Source organism: Aegilops tauschii, chromosome 6 (genome assembly GCF_002575655.3).
Source record: "Aegilops tauschii subsp. strangulata cultivar AL8/78 chromosome 6, Aet v6.0, whole genome shotgun sequence".
Lineage (NCBI taxonomy): Eukaryota > Viridiplantae > Streptophyta > Magnoliopsida > Poales > Poaceae > Aegilops > Aegilops tauschii.
This window is the reverse complement of record NC_053040.3, coordinates 19125510-19143594: the sequence shown is the minus strand read 5'-3', so window position 1 is coordinate 19143594 and position 18085 is coordinate 19125510. Positions and strand designations below refer to the sequence as shown.

Below are 18085 nucleotides of genomic sequence, written 5' to 3'. Positions count from 1 at the left end.
GAACGAAACTTTGCCAGGAATTTATATGCAATAAATAAGAAATTCTGGAGCCAAGATCCACCAGAGAAGGGCCCCTGGGTAGGCACAACCCACCAGGGCGTGCCTCCCTCTCCTGGCGCGCCCAGGTGGGTTGTCCCCACCTGGTGGCCCCGCAGACGCCAACCCTGATACTATAAAATCACATATTTCTAGAAAAAAATCAGGGAGAAAGAATTATCGCGATCCACGAGACGGAGCCGCCGCCACCTCTTGTTCTTCATCGGGAGGATAGATCTGGAGCCCGTTTGGGGCTCCAGAGAGGGAGATCTTCGTTCTTCGTCATCACCAACCCTTCTCCATCGCCAATTCCATGATGCTCCCCACCGGGAGTGGGTAATTCCTTCGTAGGCTCGCTAGTCGATGAGGAGTTGGATGAGATTCATCATGTAATCGAGTTAGTTTTGTTAGGGCTTGATCCCTAGTATCCACTATGTTTTTAGATTGATGTTGATATGACTTTGCCATGCTTAATGCTTATCACTTTGGGCCCGGGTGCCAGGATTTCAGATCTAAACTGTTTATGTTATCATCATTATATTCATGTTCTGGATCCGATCTTGCAAGTTATAGTCACCTACTACGTGTTATGATCCGGCAACCTCGGAGTGACAATAGTCGGGACCACTCCCGGTGATGACCGTAGTTTGAGGAGTTCATGTATTCACTATGTGTTAATGCTTTGTTCCGGTTCTCTATTAAAAGGAGGTCTTAATATACCTTAGTTTCCAGTATGGACCCCGCTGCCACGGGAGGGTAGGACAAAAAATGTCATGCAAGTTCTTTCCATAATCACGTATGATTATTTACAGAATACATGCCTACATTATATTGACGAACTGGAGCTAGTGCCGTATCGCCCTAGGTTATAACTGTCTCATGATGAATATCATCCAACAAGTCACCGATCCAATGCCTACGAATTTATCTTATATTGTTCTTGCTAAGTTACTACTGCTATCATCACTGTTTCACTTGCTACAAAATTACTGCTATCACTGTTACCGTTATCGTTACTATTGCTACTACTATGAAAACTATCATATTACTTTGCTACTGATTACTTGCTGCAGATAATTAAGCTGCAGGTGTGGTTGAATTGACAACTCAGCTGCTAATACCTTTAAATATTCTTTGGCTCCCCTTGTGTTGAATCTATAAATTTGGGTTGAATACTCTACTCTCGAAAACTGTTGCGAACCCCTATACTTGTGGGTTATCACCATGGCGTCTTCTGCTTCCTCAGTTCCTGGCGGATCGGTTGCCAGAACCGAAGACGTCGCTCCTCTCCCCCTCATCCGGTGCACCAGATGCAACATGGGGGTGATTTAGTGGTTCAGCTCCGAGACCCCCCTGAATCCCAGTCGTCATTTCTACAAGTGTCACTTCGGCGATGTAATTCATTGGACATAGATGTTGATACATATTCCTCAAATCCTCGCTCAAGTTCATATTTTTGTTTTCAGTCCGGTCATTGCACCTTCTGGAAATGGGACAACAAGTACATCGACTACCTACGCGCTCGATGGGCTCATGTGTTTCTTCCCCCACCTCCTCCGCTCCAGGATCTTCCTACTATGGTCCTGCGTGACATTCAGTCCGACCTGAAGATTTCACTGGGCGTCGCCCTTGGTACTCTTGCTGCTGTACTGACGCTTCTAGTCTCCAAAATGTTGCTCCGTTGGAATTATGTAATAGTTTTATCTCTAATTAGTATGATCACTATGCCAAGCAGCTGCCTATCCATGTAATAGTTAGTTCTGGTCCAGTGCCATCTTAGTTAACTGTGGTAGTACCTTTGTAAATTTTCAATTCTATCATACAGAGGTTCTACTGTAACTGTCTCCAATGCAATATAATATGATTGTGTCATCTTTTTCATTTTACATCTACTACCAGAATTATTTTGTTAACATCTACAACGAACTATATCTCTCTTTTGTCCTTTTATAAACGCGTATTCATTGAAAATAAGAATTCATTATCTCTGAACCAAGCATGTCTGCAGCGGGCATTAATTTTACTGCTACAACCGTTTCACAATCAATTTCATCCAGATGATTAGCTATGTCTGCAGCGCGCGTACGAGTACTTCAAGGTTTCTCAACCTAGCTTTAATTAGCTAGCTTGCTAACCTGAGGTTGCACCTCTCGCGACGATTCTGGATGCCTCTCCCTCTCCCTCTCGCGATGCCGCACCTCCCTCTCGCCATAGCCGCCGCCACCACAGATCTGCCCCAGCGACATGCCTCCACACCGGCGAGGGGTGCTCGCGCTAGCTACACCCACGCCTCCCCCACCTCAGCAGCTTGCGCCGGCCATTCGCGAGGAAATCCCAGAGATCCTGCGGTTGATTTCTCCGATCCCGCAGGCGGTGCTCATGGCGTCCAGAGCCGTGGGGTGGGCGGAGCGCGCGACCAGGATCCGAGACTCTACCTTCGAGTGGATCCGGTGCGTGCAGGAGTGGAAGATGGCGGCTCGGGCGGTTGCGGAAGCAACCACACCGGAGATGAGATCTGCGGCCATGAGGGCCGCCGAGATCCAACGAAGAAGGGCGGATGTGGACCAAAGGAAGCTAGCACGGATAATCTTCGAGGAGGCCACGCTGGAGGAGAGGGCAAGGATGCCCCCGTTTCCGTCTTCCCCGCCGGCCGAATTCGTAGTTTGGGCGAGGGCGGAAGCAAAGTCAACAGAGCCGCAGCGAGCCCTCCGATGGGAGTGCATCCTCGGCGTGATTCCACCGAGCGCCTGAGGATCGGTACGGGTGGGTGGATCTACTGCCTCGCCGTAGCACGCTGGAGCCGCCGTGGTTTGGAGACCGCGGCGAGGTTCCGCCAGGAGACCATTCGAGAGCTAACAAAGGGATTTGTATCCCAAAGGGACAGGTTAGTCAGCTGTTTTCACAATAGATGATATTGTTAGAACCAGTAGCGGTTGAGCGGAGCTTGTGCTCGGAGAATCGAAAATCACCGTCGGCGGTGAGGTCCAAATTGCCAGAGTTAGGGGATTTTTCCCCTGAGTTGCAAGGGGATACATTTGGGCGGGATAATGTGGGGCCCATTGCCACATCTCTCCCACCAATCCGATGCGAGAAAGTGAAAACGCCTTTGGCTAATACGCTTCCTCCTCGAGACAACGCAGATGAAAGTATTTCTAGGGTTTTTGGACAGCTCTAGTCCATTCCCTCCCCCCGCCGTCACCAGCCTCACCCCTTTCCACCTAGCAAAACCACCGCCACTTTAGGATGGCTCAGGAAAGATCTAGCTCGTTCGGGATGTTTTTCTCCCTCTGATTTATTCCCAGTCAAGCATCTCCGCCCGTTTGATCCTCCTCCGACGCAGCTCAAGATCATCAGGGAGGGGATTGGGGCGGGATCCAAGTCCTTTGCACAGACTGTCATGGCGGACAAGAATACGCCGCCGGGGGGGCTGAAGCAACGCGGCCCGGCTCCGCCGAAGATCCCGGGGCGTCGCCAAGCCACGGGGGGTGCGCGTACTGCTGCTGCGCCTGGTAAAGGTGATGCGCCTGGTAAAGGTGCTGCCCCTCCTACACAAACTATCGTCGTTGTGCCACCGCCACCGATCCCTCCTACCCCACCGGTGCAAGTCTTCGACGAGCGATACAAGGATATGGTTTGCTTTACCTGTGGAGGCCCTGGCCACTACGTTGGTAATTGCATCCAGAAGAAGCTTGCTTCCTCTGTGGATTGGAGGGTCACAATGTCAATAATTGCGCAGCCTGGACACAACCTCATCCAGTTGCCACTTTCTTTGGGAGTTCTGCTCTGGGACTGGGGTTCTATCACATCGACGCTCCTGTGGGTAGAGAAGCAAGTTGGCTGAACTTCAGGAACTACGAGAAGTTTGGATCATGAAAGGTGAAATCAACAAATCAGATCTAGTTAAGAATTCTCTGGTATATTTTGCAAAAACAAACAATGGACGTGGCAGATCAGGCTACTGTCAGAGAAGAAGTTCCTGGTCAGATTCCCACCCTGGAAAGATGTCGAAGAACTGATTGAATTCCCTGCCTTCGATCTGCCCATCGATGGAGTTTCTGTGTCTGTGGAAAAGTGGACCGGTTCAATTGACCCATTCAGCGAGCTTACTGAAGCATGGGTAGTTGTTGAGGGTCTGTCATCCAAATGGTGCACATGGAAAGTCCTATCTCAAATTGCTTCCTGCTTTGGAATTCTTGTGGATGTAGATTGGAATGGTCTGATGAAGAGCTTCTATGAGAAAGTGAGGGTCAAAATTGCTTGTAGGGACCCAGCTAAGATCCCTTTCGAAAGGATTATGGAGATGAGAAAAAACTCTATATCTTATCCTTTACTATGGAAGGTTTTGACCAGATAGGGGCTGATGATCCTAATGATGATGATGGACCTACTGACATAGCTGTGGATGATGACAACAAGGTAATTGATGAGGAGGAACTAGACAAAGACATCCTGGATGATGGAGAGGAACCCATAGATGACCTAGACCTTGTCAACAGAGCCCCCCCAAAAACTCCAGTTGGGAAGAAAGCGACTGATGATGGTGCTATATTCCATCCCCCTACTCTGTTGGAGGCATGCATCTCTCCTGTGAGAGCTAATAAGAAGACTGAAGAAGAAACTGTGGCCCAGAGCGTGTGCTCTTCGATACCCTTCTCTAAGGCAATCAAAATCCTTAGCACTCCCCACAACAAAGCAAATGAGGTCAGTATGCTTGCTGCATCGTCAAGTGGTGAAGCTGCTATCACTTCCCCAGTGTCTGCTCAAAAAATATAATGTTCTGGTATGCTAGAAGAACTAGAAGACTCTGCTTCTGATACTGACAGTGAATCTGCTGAACCTGATGAGGAAATGGTTACTGTTGAAGCTCCAATAGCTAGTGGCTTGAAGATAATGGAACTTATGGAGAAAACCAAGGAAAGGGCTACACCCAAGAACAAGTGGGGCCCAGTTGTTGCTCCAAGACTGAGCTCCATGGTCCACAACAGGCAAAATATCATGGAGAAAGCTGCAGCTTACAAGATGAAACAAAACCTGGAAATCCCCCCTACATTTAAAAGTAAGTCCTTTGCTACTGAATCTACATCTAGTTTAGAGGCTTATGCTTCTGCAGTTAACATCAAGATTGGTGATGGTGAGATAGATAAAAACCAGATCATTAATGACATTATTAGAGATGAAACTGAAAAATGCCTTGTATTTGCCTCTCAGAATCCTGAAATATCTCTGCCTGATAGTCTAGATACTGGATCTAGTGCTGATAATGGAGTTTGTACTCCAAAAAGAGACATTCCCAACACCAACACACCAGGGGGCACTGCTGGTGCTGAGGGTGGTTCTAGGAATGCTGTGAGAGGTGGACTTTTTAGTCTGACACATCCATTCAAAATCCCATGATTGGTATCTTTTGGAATATTAGAGGTTTGGGCCAAAAAGGGAAACTACAGTGCCTGTTTGACTTAGTTAACAAGTATAAGCCTGATTTTTTAGGCTTTCAAGAAATTAAGAGAGAGACCTTGTCTGACTCTTTTCTCAATGCCCTAGCTGGCTCTATTGCTTATGATTGGCATATGCTACCTGCTGTAGGCTCTACTAGGGGTATCCTTGTGGGTACTAAATCTAATCTTTTTGAGGTGCTTAGTGTTAGTAATGAGAATTATTGTATTATCATAACATTAAAAAACAAAACTGATGGTTTCTGCTGGCATTTGATTGTGGTTTATGGCACAGCTTATGCTGTAGACAAACTTGACTTTATTGCTGAACTACATGAAAGTATGGATGACTTGTGCTATGCTGTTCTATTTGGGGGTGACTTCAATCTGATTAGAGAGGCTAAAGATAAATCCTCAGGCAATATAAACACTTCTTGGACATTCTTGTTCAATGACTGGATAAATAAATGGGGCCTTATGGAGTATAAGCTGTCTAACAGGGTTTATACCTGGAGTAATAATCAGGACAATCCCATCTTTGCCACTATTGACAGAGTTTTCTCTGCTACTAGCTGGGATAGTCACTTCCCTCTCACCACTTTGTGTGCACTACCTAGGGTGGGAAGTGACCATGCCCCAATTCTCCTTGACTCTGGGGTGGGTACTTGCAACCTATCCAGACCCTTTAAATTTGAGAAGTGGTGGCTGGAACAACCAGAATTTCGAGCCTTGGTAGAAAAAATTTGGGCCACACCTTCACCATGCACAACTGCTATTGGGACCTGGCAGTTTAAAACCAAGCTGTTTAGGAAAAGTGTTAAAGGCTGGAGTATAAACCTAGAAGCAGCCATGAAGAAAAGGAAGAAAGACCTACTTCAGGAATTTGATATCCTTGATGTCTTTGCTGAACAAAATAGAACCAATGCTGGGGATGTCCTCAGAATGAAACAAATCAGGGGAGAGCTTGAAGAGATCTGGAGAAAAGAGGAAACTACCATGTGGCAGAGATCTAGAGATAGGAAGATCAAAGAGGGGGATAGAAACACAGCATATTTTCATGTTGTTGCTAACCAACGAAGAAGAAAAATCAGCTGTCTATCCTGGAAGGGCCAAATGGGCCTGTATATTCCACTAAAGACATGTTGGATGTTGCTACTGACTTTATTAAAAACCTTTTTGGTTATGAACCCAGACCCAATATCCATCTAGATGACCAGTTTTGGTCTGAGGAAGAAATGGTGACAGAAGTAGAGAATGCTTCCCTGGAAAAGCCATTTTCAGAAGAGGAAATTAAAGAAGCCATCATGGGCTCATATGCTAGTGGGGGCCCCGGCCCTGATGGCCTCTCATTTCTTTTTTATCAACACTTTTGGGAGGTTATCAAACATGATTTTATCGCACTGGTGAGAGATTTTGAGAATGGGACCCTGGATACCCAGAGATTAAATTATTCTATTGTTACCCTGATCCCTAAAGAGCCAGATGCCAAAAATATGAGGAAATTTAGGCCAATTTGTTTGAGTAACTGCTCTGTTAAGATCTTTAGTAAAGCTATGACAAACAGGGTTGGCCCTGTAGGTCATAGGCTTCTATCTCCATGCCAATCTGCTTTTGTAAGAGGAAGATTTATTTTAGAAAGTGTGGTTACTGCCCATGATGCCATTCATGAAGTTCATAAATCAAATGAGTCTGGGATTGTTCTCAAAATAGATTATGAAAAAGCCTATGATCGGGTGAACTGGGATTTCCTAGTAGAGATGCTAACTTCTAGGGGTTTTGGAGCTAAGTGGATTAGATGGAACCTCTACATTTTGCAACAAAGCTCTTTCTATGTTAAAATTAATGATGTCCTAGGACCTTACTTTGTAGGGGGGAAAGGACTCAAGCAAGGAGATCCAAGCTCCCCCATGCTTTTCAATTTGGTGGCTGATGTGTTCTCTCGTATGCTGGCCAAAGCTGTTAACAGCAACATTATCTCTGGGATTGTTCCCCATATCATCCCACAAGGACTGATATGTCTGCAGTATGCTGATGATACAATCCTCTTTCTTAACCCTAAACCTGAATATGTTAGGAATTTAAAATGGCTCCTGGCATGGTTTGAAAACCTTTCTGGGTTGAAGATTAACTATGACAAATGTGAGGTAGTGCCAATTAATATGAATGAAGATGATGCTAAGCTACTTTGCCAAATATTTTGCTGTAAGTTGGGGGATTTCCCTCTGAAATACCTAGGAGTTCCATTACATTACCTCAAGTTGAGGAGAGAAGACATTCAGTATATCATAGACAAAATTATTAAGAGAATCTGTGGCTGGAAAGGGAGACTACTTAGCTATGAAGCAAAGTTAGTCCTCCTCAAAGCATGCATTGCTAGTGTCCCTATGTATCTAATGTCTGTCATCAAATTCCCCAAATGGGCGATCAAGGCCATCACATCACAGATGGCTCACTTCTTCTGGGGGAACCTGGGAGATGTGCATAAGTATCATCTTGCTAACTAGGGGCTAATCTCTCAGAAAAAGGATTTTGGTGGTCTGGGGTTACCCAACTTAAGGGAATTTAACATGGCTCTGCTAGCCTCCTGGGCAAAAAGGTACTTTATGGACAATGATAAAAACTGGGTGAGGCTGGTTGATCACAAGTATAGAACTGACCAACCCAATGTACTGTGGGCCAAACAGGGTGTGGGCTCTCCCTTCTGGAAAGGGGTTACCTGGGCTTTTGAAGGGATTAGACCTTTCTACACATGGAAGTTGGGAAATGGCGAAAAGATCAGCTTTTGGAATGACGTTTGGGTGGGGGGTTCTTCCCTAAAAACCCAATTTTGGGATGTCTATGAAATCTGCCAACAACAGCATTGTACAGTTTCTGAGGTGTGGGATAGTTCTACTCTAAAACTTACCTTCAACAGATGTGTGGAGACTAAGTTTATGGAGAGATGGCATGATTTGATCCGAATCATATCTAACATGACCATTACTAATGAGGTGGACCAACCTATTTGGGTGTTGGAATCATCAGGGATTTACTCGGTCAAGTCCTTCTATAACATGATTAACTGGGGTGGGGTTTCTACCCCTATTTGGAAAAAATTCTGGAAAATTGTTGTGCCCCACAGATATTTAGTTTTTCTGTGGTTAGCTTTCCATAATAAGATTCTTACCAGAGATAATCTGAATAAAAGGAGGGTGGTGGAAAACTTAAAGTGTTTGTTTTGTGATGAGGATGAAACAGCTTGTCACCTATTCTTTGAATGTGTGGTTGCCAAACAAATCTGGAATGATGTGTCTAACTCCTTTGAGTTTAATAGTCCTAATAATATGACTGAATTATCTTCCTTCTGGAACCTGAATAACAAGAAATCTGTTGTTAATATTGCATGTGTTGCTACCATTTGGAGCATTTGGACTATGCGTAATGACATGTGCTTTCAGGGCGCGCCGTGGACAAGCACCCGTGCAATCTTGGCAAGGATCAGCTCATCGCTACATCAATGGAAGATTCTCTGTGTGGGTGACCAATCGGTGCTGCTGAGAAGATGCATTCAACTCCTGGATCGGCGAAGAGGCGAGCTGCTCAGGATTGCATGGGCATTGGGCTGAGAGCTTGCGTGAAGAGGACCCGAGACAAGGCGCTGAAGGCTCATTCAGAGTGAAGGAATGTGGTTGCGCAAAAAAATGAACGATCCCCTGCATATCGTGGAATGCCTCTGTCTTGGCTCGGGCGAGGGCTGTAGTCTGTCTGTTCTGTTAGTAGGCACTTTCCATTTCGGCAGTTTTTGCTGTAGCTATGTCGCGCGAATTTGAACCTTTTAGGCCGTAGTTTTCTCCTGCTTTCAATTTACTCCGGTCTGCCACTCTCGGGTAGGCCCGATTGCTTGTAACAGTGTCTGTTGACTTGCGCTTTGCTCCGTTTCTAATAAAATGGGGCGGGGGAACCCATTTTGATAAATAAAAAATCATCCAGACGCTTGTTATTGCTTTTTTATGTCATGTACAGTTCTCATCTGTATCTCCATTTTCTTCCTCTTCTCCCCTCTCCCCTGCTCTAGCTCCTTTCCTCTTCTTCCCCAGTTGATTACTGGGCAGCCATAGCTAACCCTGAGAGAATATCTGATTAGTCTGAAAGTTAAAAATTGACGTCTTGAACAACAGAACTGCCACACACTTAGAAGGATGTCATCTTTTCCTTCAGGTCAGATTCCTACTTGTTAATCCCCAAATTTCTTATAAAAAAATGCACACAGAATTACTAAAATTGCAATTTTTTTCAGGTTTTTTACCTTGATAATGTTGACTTACGTATTTTCAATATGCCTCTCGACAAACTGCCAAGGATATCTTCATTTCAATTATCAGCTTTCCGTAGGATATTGATTACCTCCGCCAACCACAATTAATACGCCCGACCGAACTCCTGTTCTAACCTGCACCGCAGCGTCATCCGTCCTGCACCCTCGCCCGTATACACAGCGTATTTGTGCTTCAGCTTTGTTTACTGCTTTTACAAAAAGAAACCCACTACATTACGAACGGATCTTAAAGACAATCAACGCCGTCCAGATACCAGGGGCGCGCGCCGCCCGGAGCCAAAAGTGCGCTTGGGAGAAAGCACGATCAAGTGTGTGAGGAGGGCAACAATGATGAGCATGATGAGTGTCACCAATCAGATACGGTAATTCCTCAGGTAATGAGATGCATTGGGAATTTGATTGGCTTGGGTGTCTGGAACGGGACGATGGAACAAGATGCTTACCACGAGTTTTCTCTCACGTCATGGCTTCCAGTGTGCCAGGCCGTGATGGGCAGTGAAACTATGTTTGTCAACTGTTGCAACATTCAGCTTTACTTTCATGCCGGGGGTAAATCCAAACTGAACCAGACAGGGCGCAAACCTGAACTTTTCGACATTTTTTCAGTTTTACAATCAGAACTTACTCACAATCAACTCACCGAGGTATAAACAAACTGAGCTTTTCTTCCCTCATGTTTACAGTTAAAAGTCAATCAATGTACAGCCATCCAACCAAAATACAGAAGTCGATATACAGCCACAAGAAAAGACAAAACGTCCACTGTTATTTCAGTTCACCGTACAAGCAACCCAGCGAATGGCTGTCTTCAGATGGTGATGACACTGCACTTCTCTGGCGAGAAGTCATGCTCCATCCGTGGGCCCGTCAACGACGTCACCAGGAACACGTCCACCCTGGCTGCCGTGTCCATGTCGATGGTCACCGTGCTCAGCCCCTTGCCGATCACATAGATCTTCCTGCCGATGGCCACAAGCTCGCAGGGCGGGCGCGTGAGCTTGTCCGACAGCCTGCCGACCATCACCCACTCCTTGGTCTCGTTAAGCCACATCAACAATGTCAGGAGTGAGCATCGGGTTCTTGTGCGAGAACTAGGAGTCTGTGGCTTTGTCGTAGATGTCCAAGAATTAGGTGACTTGTCTGTCAGTCCAAGTCCTCCATTAACATAAATCATGTAGTTCAGAACTGCATATACGAAGTAGCACCTGAAATCAAAGCAGCAACATGTGAGTGAGCTGCCCAATTAACCAAGAAGTAACCTCCGGCCCATGGTCTCCATGGAAACGCCTTCCTGCGCTGAGCATGGAGGCTCCATGACTTGGATATAGCATCCGAATGATAGTAGGACAGCATGGCAGGGCATTATAGGCCACAAAGAGCTGCAAATTTCCTAGAGATTTCCCCTCGGACACAAAACCTCCTGATCTACAGTTTGCTCCTCATCATACACTCGCCTCTTAAAATCCAATACACAACAGGAGGTGCACACTTTCAGAAATCAACAGATATCATTTGCATTTACAGTTATATCATGAAACAAGCCGATATCATTGGACAGAAAATCAGCAAGACAAAGGAGATACAGTGTGCATTTAAGTAAAGAAAATACAAGTCGAAGGCTTGCAGTCATTTAAGGATTTACATACATCACAACCGTTTACATGTTTGTGATCTCAGATTTGGATCAAACTTCAGAGACCCACATGGAAAAGCAAGCAATATGTGTATTCAGATTAAAATAACCGCTTTATTTACAAATTGGCTGACTAGAATCAAAGCACACATACACCTAGTGTTTTTTTAAGAGCTGTGCTATGCACACGACAAAATATGGACAACTCATAGACGATGTTTAAAATCCGGCCACACATGCGTGCATACATCAGGCACCGGCCGTTGGATTTCGATGTCGTGCATGCGTCGGGCAGTAGGATCGTGCATGAAGCAATTTCGTTTTTTTAATCTCAAACATATAACTAGCTGGTAGTGTTGGGATAAAGGTGAATGATGACATTGGTCATTATTTTCAAACGCATAAAGGCTTGAGACAAGGAGACCCGATGTCTCCGATTCTATTCAACATTATGGCAGACATGTTGGCAGTTCTCATAGGTCGGGCCAAGGAGAGAGGCTTGGTAGGTGGTCTTGTTCCCCATTTGGTGGATGGGGCATTTATATCCTACAATATGCGGATGACACTATTATCTTCATGGAGCATGACCTTGCAAAGGCGAGGAATATGAAACTAGTGTTATGCTTATTTGAATAACTGTCTGGTCTAAAAATCAACTCCCACAAGAGTGAATTGTTCTGCTTTGGTAGGGCCAAAGATGACCAAGACAGCTACAAGCAACTGTTCGGTTGTGAAATAGGGTCATTACCATTCAGCTATCTAGGCATTCCAATCCATCATAGGAAATTAACTAATAAGGAGTGGAAATGTATCGAGGATCGATTCGAGAAGAAACTAAGATGCTGGAAGGGTAAGCTTATGCCATATGGAGGAAGGCTAGTATTGATAAATTCGGTACTCACGAGTATGCCAGAGTTCCTTCTATCTTTCTTGGAGGTGCCTAAAGGGGTACGCAAAAGACTAGACTTCTATCGATCTCTTTTTTCTGGCAATCCGACGAGGTTAAGACAAAGTATCGCCTGGCAAGATGGGATATTATTTGTCGACCAAAAGACCAGGGGGGTCTTGGGATCGAGAACCTCGAGATTAAAAATAAATGCATGTTGAGCAAATGGCTAAAACTCTTGCTCAGGTTACCATAAGACCTTCTTCCATAGGGTGAAATTCATTGTTGGGGACGGAACAACAACAAGATTTTGGGAGGATACATGGTTAGGCGACACATCGCTAGCTCTCCAATATCCTTCCCTGTATCATATTGCTCAACGTAAGGAGGATTACGTAGCAACGGTTTTGCAGACAGTACCTTTGAACATCCAGTTCAGGAGGTCTCTGGTACGGGAACGATGGAATTCCTGGTTACACTTAGTGAGGAGGTTGATGGACGTTCAACTCTCAGATCAGGGAGATACATTGAACTGGAAGTTAACGGGTAATGGAGTGTTTACGGTCAAATCGATTTACTTAGAACTCATTAATTCTATCCCAATCCCAAGACCGATACACATTTGGAAAGTTAAGGTTCCCTTGTGAATTAAAATTTTTATGTGGTTTGTACACAAGCAAGTGATCCTTACCAAAGATAACTTATTAAAGCGGCGATGAGTAGGCAGTTCACGATGTTGCTTTTGTGTTCACGATGAAACAATCCAACACCTATTTTTTGATTGCCCCCTTGCAAAGTTACTTTGGAGGTCTGTTCATATAGCCTTTAATATTGTTCCTCCAGTTAGTATTGACGCGTTGTTTGGGACATGGCTAAATGGAGTGACTCCTCATATTGCGTCAAGTATTCGGATTGGAATATGTGCACTTTGTTGGGCTATGGAACTGCAGGAATGATATGATTTTTAACGGACTTTCTATGATTAACTTCTTGCAAGTTATCTTCAGGGCTAGGGCATGGATCCGTACGTGGTCGTTACTCACTCCTACGGGCTCCAGGGAGCAACTGGCTACTGGGTACAACCGGTGGGAGATGGTAGCATGGGCTATATTCAACCGGTTTGGATGGCGGTCGCATAATAGGATAGGTCCTTAATGTCCTTTCGTCCAGCCGGTTGTGGCATTGAGTTGTTTATTTTTTATTGGGACAATTGCATTTTTACCCCTAGTTGGTTCCTACCCACGGGTTTTGCCCTTACTTTTTGAGCTTGCTCAGTTTTGCCCTTACTTTTTCCGTCGTGGTCCCTCGAATGCCCTTTGACCGTTTGACCGTTTGACCGTCGTGAATGCCCTTTGAACGTCCAGCCGGTTGTGGCGTTGAGCTTGCTCAAAACAAGTTGATACGAACTGAGAAAAATGCAAATAAGATATCAGGATGTTCAGAAAACATCACCTACATTTGCATGTAATTTTTATTCATGAAAAAAATATTACTTATACCTTTTTATTTTTAATAATGTTAATAACATTAATTACCTCAGGTAGTTTAAAGGGTGATTTTGTCCTGAATGCAAATGATATGCACATAAAGGTAATGTTTATCTGAACATTTTGATATATTATTTGCATTTTTCTGAGTTCATAGAATTAGTTATGAATTTTCAAAGTTTTGGTCAAACGGTCAAAGGGCATTCGAGGGACCTCGACGGAAAAATTAAGGGCAAAACTGAGCAAGCTCAAAAGTAAGGGCAAAACCCGTGGGTAGGAACCAACTAGGGGTAAAAATGCAATTGTCCCTTTTTTATTTCGCTTCTTTTGTGAGTTGTACTTTGAAGACCAGACTATTTGTTTTGTTGAACTTGCTTTAATAAAGTGGCCGCATGCATCTTTCTGATGCAGTGGCCGGGGATGACCTCCTTTTCTAAAGAAAAAAAATACCCTATCTACTTTGCTAGCTCAGCGCAATGGCTCTATCATGGTCATTTTTGGCAGAACAGTTTGTTCAAATTTACAATAACTACTAGTGTTCTCAGTTACTGCAAGCTACCAGCAACAATATGAGGCCATTTTTCTTTCAGAAAAAATATCGATTGCTGAGATTTTCCGTGTTTCTTCAATGGATCTTCAAACAAGGCTACTGTGGCAGCTTTATTATGGTAATTATGATCCTACTAACCAGAGGAGTTACGGAAATAGAGGAGCTACAAATCAGTAACAAAAACACAAAGCTATCAACTCAATCAAAAGTTGCAAATCCACCGGTTTCCTTCTCCTTCCTGAGAACATAGGAGATTCTTTCCGGTCGCTGTTTGTCTGTCTGTCGTTGCGAGCCAACCAACAAATCCATGAAACTTGTAGGTATTACATTAAGATCAGAGTGGTGCAGCAGAAGTTTGGTGGGCCCATAACCCATAGGTCCCAGGATCGAAACCTTGCTCTGATAATTTATTTATTTCATTTTCAACTTTTTTATCATAATTATTTCTCTGTGAATTTTGATTTCCTTTTTTTGTTCATCAGTTCCCAATTACTTTGCCAGGCACTTCGGTTAGTTTGCCACTACCATGTTCTCTTATATCGAATTCAAAGATAGACAAATTCGAGATTTCACACTGCATATGTTCATTTAAATTCAAGCAGAGTGGTCAAAACTGATGTTCTGTGAAACTCAAGTGATGGTGTTGAAGGATGCTTCGACTGATTTAACTGGGACTTCTGTAGGTCAGCAACATGTAGTAGAATGAACTGACTCTATCTCAATGCTTTTCAAAATCAAGAAAATATCATTGTTGGTTACAGTTATAGCAAGAAACGCACTGCCATCACGCGGCATTGTTTCAGCAGGTTCAGAACTTTGAACGTTGGTGCACGTGTAAGCTATAGCCATGTTTGTTGCTGTTCCACTTTGCAATCGTCGCTTTGTCCTTTTGCAGTATTCAGTTTTGGGTTGCTTTAATTGTGGATGGACAGCACAAAGCGTCAACAGTTCTTCAACAATTACATCACCTTCTATCGGAGAATAAAGGTCACTAGGGGAAGAAATAAATGGCCACAACAATTGTCATGTGAAGTCTGGTGAATGAACAGACAAGATCTCTCCATACCCCTTTATAATAAATGAAAGAAAAAGGGAGACGGCAGGGATTGAACACAAGTCTCCAAGATGAAGCGTCATGCCACAAACCACTAGCTCACTGTAGCAGTTCCGATATGACAGTAGGGCGCGACCAATTAAAGGGATAAGTGCCGGTTATTCCACTGATTGCCCGGGTTTTTTCATTTTTGTTTTCAATATATTTTCACGGGTTTTCTCTGTTTTACTAGGTTTTTTATTTTCTTTATTTTTCTTTGTTTTCCATTGTTTGTTTCTAAATTTCCATCTGCCTTTTTTCTTTATTTTTCAGTTTTGTTTGGTTCTTTCTCGTTTATATTGGTCTTTGTGTTTTTTATCGGGTTTCACTGTTTTTTATACACAATTTTGGTATGTATCTAATGCATTTTTTAATACATACTTGTTTTTTAATATATCATCACAATTTTAATAATTTTTAAATACAAGATTATTTTTAATAAGTAGTCAATATTTTCTCTGTACACATTTAATATTTTCATACGCCTGATTAACATTTTTTAAATACAAGATTAACTTTTTTTAATATATCATCACAACTATTTCCATACACTTTTCACATATTTAAAATGCTTGATTAAGATTTTTGGAATACAATTTTAACATTTTTTCAATACATCTTCAACATTTTCCTATACACATTTAATATTTTTCAAACGCTTGATTAACATTGTTGGAATAATTGTTTCAGATTTTTTTTCAAATACTTGGATTAATATTTAAAATACAAGTTTAATATTTTTCTAATACATAGTCAACATATTTCCTATACACACTTAATATTTTAAGTACTTGTTTAAAAAAATTAAATGCTTGGATTAAATTTTATAAAAACATGTCCAACTTTTTTCTTACACATTATATATTTTTGTATACATAAATTTATTTTGCACATTTAACATTTTTCAAATGCTTGGTTAAAAAAATTTCAAATGTTTGTTGTAAAATGTTATTCTAACATATTTATTTAGAATACTTGGATGCATAAATAAAAGTAAAAACTGAAATAAAAAAAATGACAACAACAACATGAAAACGAATGAGGTTGTGCCATCCTGCTTTTTTGGGCCTTGCTTCAAAAAAACACTTTTCAAACAATTAGAGAAGAAAGAGGGAGATGCATATGTAGCGTCCGACACGAGGCTTCCCTACGTCTCACTATAAGAGAGAAATAAGGGCACCCCCAATTCTCTGGATGTGTACGTACCGCTCGTACACGACCCAGCGTACGTGGCACACCAAACCCTATTTGGCATTCCTAGTTTTTTTTTCTTTTTAGTCCTCAAAACATGTACGCCACAGGAGATTCCAACTCCAACCCTCAAGGTTTGTTCGTGTTTTTTAAAACCGGCATTTGATTTATCTTATGCAGGGATTCTTTTTTTTATTTTTCCATTTTTCTTTTTTTGTTTTATCAAATGCATCAAATTTAAAAAAAAATCGAGAATTTTTTCTCAAATTTTGTGAATTTTTTCCAATTTCTCAAGCTTTTTTTGCAACTTTTTTTAGTGAACTTCTCTTGAAACATTTCAAATCCGTGAACATTTTCAACAATTAATGAACTTTTCTCAAATCCTTAATTTATTTTCTCATTTTTAAACTTTATTATTTTTTGAAAACCTATTCAAACATTTGAAATATTATTTCGAATACCAAAAATTGTTCTTGTTTTCAAATATTGTTTATAATTTTAAAAATGTTCTTGTTTTCAGGAAATGTATTTGCAAGTTTAAGAAGTGTTGCATTAAGAAAAGGATAAATGTTTAAAAGTACGTGGTTTGCAATTTGTGTTCAAATTTTTCATAAATTCTTGCTATTTGTAAACAATTTTGAAAAAAGTATTCAAGTTTATAAAAATTTACGTACACAATTTGAAATTGAAAAATTCTTGAAAAATTTCAAGAAATGAATGTTCATGTTGATTGGTAATGGCAGAAATTGTAAATAATAGAAAATTTTAAATTAAAAAAACTACATACTCACGGATTCATCCATGTGGCCTAGTCTTGCACGCTCCTCTCAACTGGTGGGTTTTTAGTACTATGGATAAATGACCCTAACTTCTGCAAACAGGTGGACATGTCCATGGTAGGCATCCATGCCATGTTTGAATGGATTTTGACATCGTTTGCACATTGCGACATATCCGGCAATGAAAACATGTCGAAAACAAAAATAACTTGGCATGATTCCTTGAATTGGTCATAAAAGACCATGAAAAAAATTAGGGTCATTTCAAGGATGTCGAGAAAAATGTGCTCTCAGGCAGAGCCTTCGGGCACCCTCCTTTGGAATTGATCTTACAAGGCCATGGGAAAAAATGGGACCATTTCAAGAATGTCAAGGAACAACGTGCTCTCGGACGTAGTCTTCTAGCCTACTCAAACACCATTCGTTCAACATGATCTATTTTTGGACATCCTTGAAATGACCCCAACTTTTGCAAGCAGGTGACATGCCCATGGTAGGCATCCATGTCATGTTTGAATGATTTACGACACCGTATGCAAGTTGCGACACGTCTGGCCATTTATCGGTATTTTTTGACCGGGAAAACTTTAGAAAATGCAACATTTGTTAAAAAACAAAACAACTTCGCATGGTGCCTAGAATTGGTCATACAAGATCATGGAAAAAAATGGTTCATTTCAAGG

The 18085-nt window shown here is 42.3% G+C and overlaps 1 protein-coding gene across 1 annotated transcript; it reads right to left on the bottom strand.

Annotated features, from left to right (window-relative positions):
• Positions 1-10591: 10591 nt before the first annotated feature.
• LOC141025716 (F-box/kelch-repeat protein SKIP4-like) lies at positions 10592-11098 on the bottom strand. The gene is made up of 2 exons (XM_073501628.1): positions 11043-11098; positions 10592-10988 (listed from the first exon to the last, which is right to left on the bottom strand). Exons 1-2 carry the CDS (start codon positions 11096-11098, stop codon positions 10592-10594), a joined length of 453 nt encoding a protein of 150 aa, XP_073357729.1.
• Positions 11099-18085: the final 6987 nt, after the last annotated feature.

Coding starts and splice junctions, on each gene's coding strand:
- LOC141025716 (XM_073501628.1), bottom strand. CDS start 11,098: ATGGAGCCTCCATGCTCAGCGCAGGAAGGCGTTTCCATGGAGACCATG. Junction 10,989..11,042: donor ATGGAGACCATGGGCCGGAG/GTTACTTCTTGG, acceptor CTTTGATTTCAG/GTGCTACTTCGTATATGCAG.